At 46.1% G+C, this 9,000-nt stretch overlaps 1 protein-coding gene across 1 annotated transcript; it reads right to left on the minus strand.

Annotated features, from left to right (window-relative positions):
- Window positions 1-5,309: 5,309 nt before the first annotated feature.
- On the minus strand, window positions 5,310-7,952 carry SOX11 (SRY-box 11). The gene has a single exon (XM_017818070.1). The coding sequence runs from the start codon at window positions 7,705-7,707 to the stop codon at window positions 6,496-6,498; it is 1,212 nt and encodes a 403-aa protein (XP_017673559.1). The 5' UTR covers window positions 7,708-7,952; the 3' UTR covers window positions 5,310-6,495.
- Window positions 7,953-9,000: the final 1,048 nt, after the last annotated feature.

A 9,000-nucleotide genomic window follows, 5' to 3' on the forward strand; every position in this document is an offset into this window, starting at 1 on the left:
TATTCTCTGTTTCAGTGTTTCTCAGGTGTGCCCAGAACAGCACTTAGTACACACGACCTTGACCATAACTATTTGTTGAGATTTTTTTGAAAGATATAATTTTCCCATTTACTTTCAGCTTTAGGTCCCCACAGAATGAAGAGTGGATTCACTATAATAGCTGAACTGCATTTACCAAATTCAATACTAGAAAAGAAAAATCCACATAAAACCATGTAGGAAGATTGATCACACAATTTTATTAGAGTCTTTCGAACAATTGCATTATGTTGTTCCTTTATTTAAAAACTCTTGCAAAAAAAGACATTGGAGTGGACTGGTTTCAACCCTGAGCATTAACACTGCATATCAAGTACTGTAGTAAAGAAGCTGGTTAAGTTTGTAGCACTAGCACAAGTCACTGATATTAATCCTCTAGGTGATCAGGTTTTTACAAAAAAAATACATAGTTTTCAATAAATAATGCTTAATTTTACAACTTTGATACAGCAATGTCATACACTGTTTTGACACATACTAAACTCTGCATGCTATATAGTCTACTAGAAGACAAAACTTTGCCATGCATTTTCTTTTTTCTAGTGCTAGAAAACACTTTGTCCTCCAGTGCATTGCCTCAAGCAGCCTTACCATATTCCTTCTCTCACAGCAATAGGCCGTGCACTGGCATGCAAAAACCTCAAGAAAAGGTTTCCCCCCCACCATCACTCAGACTTCTAAACAAAAGTACTTTTCAGCTTTTCCCCCCAAGACCTGGAGTGGCTATGAAAACTAATTTCATGTGGCCTTGAAAAGTCTTTGAAATTACATATTTTAAAAGTGTCATGCTTGAAAAACTGCTCTAAAACATTCAATTTCCCCCACCTGTAGCCATCATGCAACATCATTGAAATGTTGTAACCATCAAAAGTCCCACACTGGAAAACAGGCCTCCATTTTAAAACAGCCCACCAAAAATTATAAGGAAAGAAGAAAAAAAGTATCACAGCATTTATGTAAAGACTCCAAAACGCCAAGATATGTACAAGAGCAAAACCAGATACAAATTGTAAATGAACTAACAATGGCATATAACTCTTCTCCCTGGCTTTGCCAGGAGTTGAGGCAAGTTGGTTTTGGAGATAAGCAGGATGATGGAAACAAAAACAAATTGTGACAATGGGAGTTCCCGGATTAATCATTATTACTTGAGCAAATTTCTTCAAGCAGTAAATCAATGTCTTGATTTTCCTGGAAGGTGAATTACCAAAATCTGAAGCCCTGTTTAATAATTCTAAATCAGATCTGTTTCTAAACTTTCACAAATCTTAGAAATTTGGCACCCTTGCGCTTTTTCATTCTGCAAGATTGCACTTCACAGAAAATCCAGATGTTGTAACTTAACCACAAAAGAAGAAATTTGATTAATTAATAAGGATTGAAACCTCCATTCTCACACTTCCAGGTTGTTGTTCATCATTGAAAACCATTCACCCCTTCTTATCCATATTGCTTTAGGGGTTTCCTTATATCTACAGAAGTCATTCCTTTTAAATTGCTGTCAATCACAATTTTCTAAGAGATTTTAAAATATTCCTATCTTTGCACTGGCATAAGTATTGGGTTTTCTAAGAGAATCTTCCCCAAAGAAGGTATTACTTTTATATATGAAATATTATGAACTTTTGTTTCCCTTTTTGTAAGTCATTCTACACTTTCTGCACATTTGTGCTTTATATTGAATATAAAAATAGGTCTTTAAAACTCTATTTACTTTAAACTTACTAAAAAACTACTTGCTTGTGAAATTCTCTTACAAATTCACTGCATCCATGTAGAGAAGATAAAACTAATTAGGCAGTTAATTGGTATAGGTAGTGTGCAAAAAAATTAAGAAAAACAAAAACAATCACAGCCTTGGATGTGAGTGAGGGGAAAGGAAATAAATCAAAGGAATACAACTGTATAGTAGGGGAAATGTAAGGCAACTCATTGTATTAAGTTTTTGTTGTTTATTTTTTCCTGGCCATGCTTACAAATGAAGGTTAGGAGAAAAATAAGACACCTATCCTGCCAGCAGCCCTTATGGCAAAAACTCCCATTAAGCTTAATGAGAATTTTTTATTTTTATTTTTAACCAGAGTAGGTTTAAGGCCTTACTAGGCAACAATTGTGAAGATGTAAAATGGAACCTCATGAACTGTGTTGAATATCAAACACCTAAAATTTATATGGCCCTGACTTTGACCCCACACCAGTTTTCCCTTGGTGTAACAACAGAGTTGCACTTTCCTCAAAAAGGCATGAGCAAAGAAGGATCATACTGCACACATGCAAATCACATTCAATAAACTTGAAGAAGTTTCATCTGAACGTCAGTGAATGCCTAAAGAGCATGTAGCACTTAAGAGTGGAATGAGTCTTTCTACCACACTTGCAAAAGACTGCACTTAAAGAATGAAAATATTTCTTCATTATGGTTCTTTTAAAGGGAAGAGAGAAAAAACATGATAAAAACAACAAAAGAGGAAAAATGGTAAGTTTGTAAAAAATGTTCACTTTTAAAATAAAAAGAATCAGCATGTTTGATTACATTTTTTACATTGAGTTGACATCCTCAGTGTTAGCAAGCAAACTGTCTTTCAACATAGAAAAGCTCATTTTTCTCCCTCCTATCACTGAGTTCTATTACACGTAGAGTAGTACTGTACAGAAACAAATGCAAGGAATGTGGGGAAAAAGGCCATGGGAGATACTAGGCCTGCAACAGGACTGCTCTAGCATGTCAACAGATTCCTATGCACACTAAAAAACAAAAAGGAAAGAGAAACAGAAGGTATAAATATTATTACTTATGACAAAAGCAAAAAAAAAATAAATCCAGTAGCTTAGCAGATGCTATCATTCATTAGAAGATTGTTTTTTACTCTCACTGAGATCAGCAGGAGCTTAGGCATTCAACAGCATCAAACTTCAGCCCTAACTATGTAGTGGCTTAAACAGAACACTACCTAATTTTTCCTTGAGTAATGTGATACAATAAACTCTAAAATAAAAACAACTCAACTGCTTGGCCAAAAAAAATTGTTTCCCTGCACCATATACCTTCACTCAAAATATTCCTCTGATAGAGTACTGTATAATTCCCATTTAGAAGAAAAAAAAGATATACTTTTGAGTGGGCAGTATATTCTTTGACTAAAGTAGACCTGTTGCTCTTTTAAAATATGCCTGACTGCTCTATACTTGGATCCTTTAAATCAGTTATCCTTGACTAATATTTTAAATGATAATTTTAAAAACAGCTTCCAAAAATATACGAAACTCAAAATTTTTGTAGGCTGAGACACAGACCTTATTACAATGCAAACTAAATGCAGCCTGTATTTGACCATAATCATTCATAACTCACTGAACATCTGTAAAGCACAAATGTTTAATGACACTGCCTATTATCACTTTAATAAATAAGGATGCATATCAGAAGAAAGGGACTGAAAAAACAAGTCATCCCAACCTCATGATAGCTTGAAGAATTACTAAGAGAATTTTGGCTCAGTTTTAAGACTTAGAACCTGATCAACTTACTCCATCACCCTAGTCCAAAACCGGATTTTCGATAGCAGGATAGTGAATGGTTAGGCTAGAGCACTTCAGTGTATCTATTTTCTTTCACTCTTTTGCCTTAGAAGAGATAAATGTCATTTGTTTTCAATCTGATTTCTAAGTTATTACATGGAGAACACACTAATCATTTGAGACCAAAAACTGAAAATTCAAGAAACTCTGTTTTATTGAGGACTATCCATTGCCAAGGATATCTTGTGTATTGTAATTAAGTTTGTTTTAAAACACAGTTTCTCATAAAAATTATCACAATGCAAGACATAAATTTGAGTTCCCAGATATGCTATATCTCTTTTCTGATAGCAAAGATTTAGGCCAAACAACTTTTATTTAGAATCATGAGTGTTTTATTATTATTATTATTATTATTATTAGAAAGAGATCAGATTATATTAATCATTTTACTACCAGTTTAACTAACCTAAAGTAAGATATCTCACCACTTAAATGCCTAAGAGTTGTCTTTGATTAAACATAACATGCATGCAGGTTTTAATGTTATGTTTTATTATGCCTTACAAATGTGTATGCAGGATTTTCATTTCAGCAAGTCTGAAAGCCTGTAGCAGTGGTTGCCACCAAAATACCAGCACAGTGAATTGTCCCTGTAAACAGCTGGATCATTAATTAGCGGAGAAAAAAAAATAATAATAATTTATCAATGCCTATCAGATAAAAAAAGTAAACTTCTTGAGAAACAAACTTCCACCTCGTGAGTCTGTTTATTGCCATCAGCAGCTATTTCAGAGTGCACAACTGAAATCTGATGGCTTCTAAGGTACAAAAAAAAAAAAAAAACCCCAAAAAAAAAAAGCACACTGACAGTCTGCTCACCTACAGCCCAAGCTCGTACCCCCCCCATCCCCTGCCCTGCCCTGCCCGCCAGGCGCGGCGGGTGGCTCTCCGGAGGGGCCGGGGCCGCCCTAGCGGGCCGAGCGCTGCCCGGGGTGGAGGAGATGCAGCACCGCTACCCCCCAGCACCTCCACCTCGAATCTCGCCCAGGCTACTCATCAAAAACGGGAGCGGGAAAGGAAAAACCGCAGAGGGGAAGAGGACCTGGAGCATGCAGAGGGGGGGCAGTCGCGTCCCCGGCGGCGGTGGGAGCGGGTACCCGGCCCCGCCGCGCCTCCAGCCTGGAGCTCCCCGCCCTGGAAAGCGGCTGCGGGGGCCGCCCCGGGAGCTGGGCTCGTCCCCCCGCCGGCTGGCGGTGGGAGAAGGCGGCAGAGCCGAAAACACCCGGGGCGAACCGACCTGCCGCCGCCCAGAGCGGCCCGAGCAAGCGAACCGCGGCCCCGCGGAGCAAAGCCGGTGGGAAACAGGCGACGAGAGAAGAAAAGGAAAAAAGTAGTCCTGACTCTCCTTCCCCTCTAGCTCTGATCATGCACAACAGCCTACACCTACCGCTCCTCCGCGGACAAGGGGTGACAATAAGACATCTCCAGCGTTACTGCTACAGACACTAATTGCGATACGAGTTTCTATCAGTTCCAGCTGATTTATTAAAATTGTCAAGATACAGACTTTCAGCATTTAAAAAAAAAAAAAAAAAAAAAACAGGCTATGATGTTGACAGTGCACAAGTCTGCTTTTGCCATCATTTGCTACAAAATATGCAGATGGTCTGTACTTTAGATTATATTGCACAACATGAGAAACTTTTTTAACTATGTGCCTTTTTTCTTTTTTCTTCTTTTTTTTTTTTGCTAAAATCGAGAATCCAGTTTCATACCTTCCATCTGGGGCCCCATCCACATATCACAGCGTATGAGATACATAAAGTCCTACTATAGTACAGTACATATACAATCTTTTAAACTAAGATAACAGCTCTGAGGTCTATATCACCATTTTCAATAAATCTTTACCTACAAATATTGAACAAATCTGAACTATAGCTGTACAAAAAAAGTGTTTGTTTTTTTTTTTTTTAAACCACAAGGCCTTTAGATGCAAGGATTACTTTTTTAAAATTTTAATCCTTTTAAAACCAGGACGTAACGTACCAACAAACTTGCATGCTAAAAACAGAGAAAAACAAAGAAAATAAAAGGGAAGAAGTGCCTGAAAAGTCTTACTGAAAAAACACAGCAAGAATGTTCCCTTTTCACTGTACAAAAATACGCCTGAAAATATATTAATTTTTAAAAAAGACTGAGGTCTGTTATGTATCAAAAATGTTTCAATACCTTTTTGTACTGAGGTCTAGGCTGTCTGGTATTCAATCAAGGAGGTATAAGGGAACAAGTTACAAAAAAAAAAGTTGGCAAGTAGAAATCACATTTGTAAAACCATAAACAATTTGATCTGAAAAGTAAACTCTGATCTTAAGTCAGTTCAGTTATTTGTAAGCGTTTGTACAGTCTGCATTTTTTCAAGCTCCCTGCAGCTTTGTTAAGAATCGGATGCATAGAAGACATCAGTTTTCTCCCTCCAAAAAAAGTTGCAATGGTCCCTTTCAGAAAAAAAAAAAAAAAAAAAAAAAAAACAGTTCTTTCAGATCTCTCACGGGAAAAAAAAATCAAATAATCCACAATCTCCCTTGAGTAACTTTTGTGCTGCCAAAAGACTTCTTTGCAGACCATCTTCCAGACTTCAATCAGAGACCGACAAGCTTCAAACAGCGCCTTCTGTATCTTTTTTCCCCCAGTCCCATTTGCCTTTGCTGTTGTTGTTGTGATCACCAAACGCAATAAAAATTAAAAAAAAAAAAAAAAAAAAAAAAAAAAAAAAAAAAAAATAAAATCACAACTCCCGGGCTCGGAACTAACTTCGAGAATTTTTTTTTTTTTTTAAGAAAACAAGACTTTTTTTCAATCATTATCATCGTTATCATCATCATCGCCGGCGTTGCGCCGCTCCAGCTGCGCCGCTCTCACCGCCTCCCCGGCTCAGTACGTGAACACCAGGTCGGAGAAGTTCGCCTCCAGCCAGTCGCCCGCGATCATCTCGCTCAGCTCCGGGGTGCAGTAGTCGGGGAACTCGAAGTGGGAGCCGAGGCTGCCCTCGCTGAAGGAGTCCAGGTCCTTGTCCACCAGCGAGAGGGAGAGGTTGCCGGCGGCGGCGCCCGCCCCCAGCTCGGCGGCGGCGTGGCCGTGCTGGGAGAAGTTGAGGCTGAGGTCGAAGAGCAGGTCGTCCGCCTCCTCGCTGCCGGCCGACGAGGTGGAGATGGACCGGGAGGAGGCCGGGGAGAGGCCGGGCGGCTGCTGCGGCGGCGGCGGGCCCTGCTTGGTGATGTTCTTGAAGCTGTAGTAGAGTCTGCTGCCGCCGCCCGCCGCCGCGGCGCCGCCCCGCACCTCCTCGTACAGGCTGGCCCCCTCGGTGGACTCCGCCGAGGAGCTCAAGGTAGGGCTGGCCGGCACTTTGGCCACGTTGTACCGCCGTAGCTGCTGCGGCCCCGGCTCCTCGTCCTCGTCCTCCTCCTCCGCCTCCTGCTTGATCCGCAGCTGCAGCTCGTCGTCATCGTCGTCCTCATCCTCATCCTCATCCATGAAGACGCACTTGACCGTCTTGCTGCTCACTTTCAGGGTGCCGAAGACGTACTCGTCTCCCGTGTAGTCCCCGTGGTGGGCGGTTTTGGCTCCCGGCTTTGGGGGCGAGGAGCCAGAGGAGGTTTTCAGCTTGCTGCACTTCTTGTTGGAGCTCTTGGCGCTCTTGCTGCCGCCGCTGCTCGCGGGCGCGTTTTTCTCGGGACTTTGGCTGGCGTTGGGCTTGGCCGACGGGTCCATTTTGGGCTTTTTCCTGGGCCGGTACTTGTAGTCGGGGTAATCGGCCATGTGCTTGAGCCGCAGCCTCTCCGCCTCCCGGATGAAAGGGATCTTCTCGCTATCCTTCAGCATTTTCCACCGCTTGCCCAGCCGCTTGGAGATCTCGGCGTTGTGCATGTCTGGGGACTGCTCCATGATTTTTCTCCGCTCGATCTTGGACCACACCATGAACGCGTTCATCGGTCTCTTTATGTGTCCCGACGCCGTTTTGCACCAGTCCGGGTCGCTCTCGTCCAAAGCGACGGGGCTGCAAGCCATGAACTCGCCCTCTTCAGTGTCCATCGCCTCCCGGGGCAGGTTGCTCTCCGCCTCCGTACTCTCTGCCTGCTGCACCATGGTGGGCTCTCGCCGAGGCGCCGCTCCCCTCCGAGCCAACAAAGCCGCTCCGCCGCCGCCTCCCACCGCCGCACCTTGCCCCTGCTGCGAGGCGGATCCCGCGGGTGCCGGCGGGGCTGTGGCAGTGCGGGGCTGTGGCAGTGCCCGTGCCGGGCGGTGCGGCCGGGCCGGGTCGGGCTGGGCCGGGTCGGGCGCGGCTGGGCTGGTGCGCTGGGCGCGCGCTGTGCCCGTGCCCCGGCCTCGCGGCGCCGCCGCCCGCCCTGCCGCGCGCGCGCTGCCCGCCCCGCCGAACTCCGGGCTCCGCGCCCCGCGCGTTATCAGCGCCTCATATGGGTGACATCACTCCCGCCGCCGGCCAATGGCGGCGCCCGGCACCGCCCACCACCACGCCCACCCTGCGGCGCGCGGACACACCCCCGCGCGGGGGCGCGGCCGCGGGGGCGGTGCTGCCGGCGCTCCTGGAGTGTCGGCGGCCCGTCCGATCCTCTCCCTTTCCTTCCCTTCCCTCCGCCCGTGGGTCGGCGGCGCCGCCGCAGGGGCTTCGCCCGCTGTACCCCACCGCCGGGCGCGGGGCGGTGAGGGGCGGTGGCAGCTCACCCCGCGTCCCGCTGCCTCAGGAGGCGGCGGAGCCCTGCGCGGAGCAGCCGGCGGACGGCAGGGGGCGCTGGAACTCCGCGGCGGCGGCGTGACGGCCCCGCGGGGGAGCACCGGGACCGGCCCCGCCGCGGGTGCCCGGGCGGCCCTGGCCGGGGCAGCGTGTCCTCCGCGGCCCGCACATGGCCTGCTTCTCCTCCGCAGCGCGGCCGGGCCCCTGGGCCCCCGGAGGAGCGCTCCAGGCGCTGCGGCTCCCTGCCCTCCCGGTGCTTGTCTCGGTGGCTCGTCGGTAGCGAGAGGGGCTGTGGGGCCGCAGGGCAGAGCTGAGCGCACTCCCGGTTGCCGCGGATGCGAACCGTGCCTCGGCGGTGCCTGGGGCGGGGGGAGGTCCCCTGGTCCCCCGGGGAACGCGGGTGCTGCCGCAGGAGGGACGGAGCATCGTCGCACCCACCTGGAGGCACTAACCGCGTGCTGTGGGCAGAGTATAAAGGCGGCTTCTCCGAAGTACGGGATGAAAACTTGCAGAAAGCATCAAACAGTGCTGATTTTCTGTTTATATGTTTGTTTTCCCGGAAACATCGAGACATATTCAAGACGCCCGTAGCGGATCCACCTATTCTGGATAATCCCATGTTTGTTTTTATCACAGAATTTGTGGAATCCAAAGCTGGTGGTGTACCTTTGGTCATTTTGATTGCA

This window comes from Lepidothrix coronata, unplaced genomic scaffold (genome assembly GCF_001604755.1).
Source record: "Lepidothrix coronata isolate B3197 unplaced genomic scaffold, Lepidothrix_coronata-1.0 Scaffold65, whole genome shotgun sequence".
Lineage (NCBI taxonomy): Eukaryota > Metazoa > Chordata > Aves > Passeriformes > Pipridae > Lepidothrix > Lepidothrix coronata.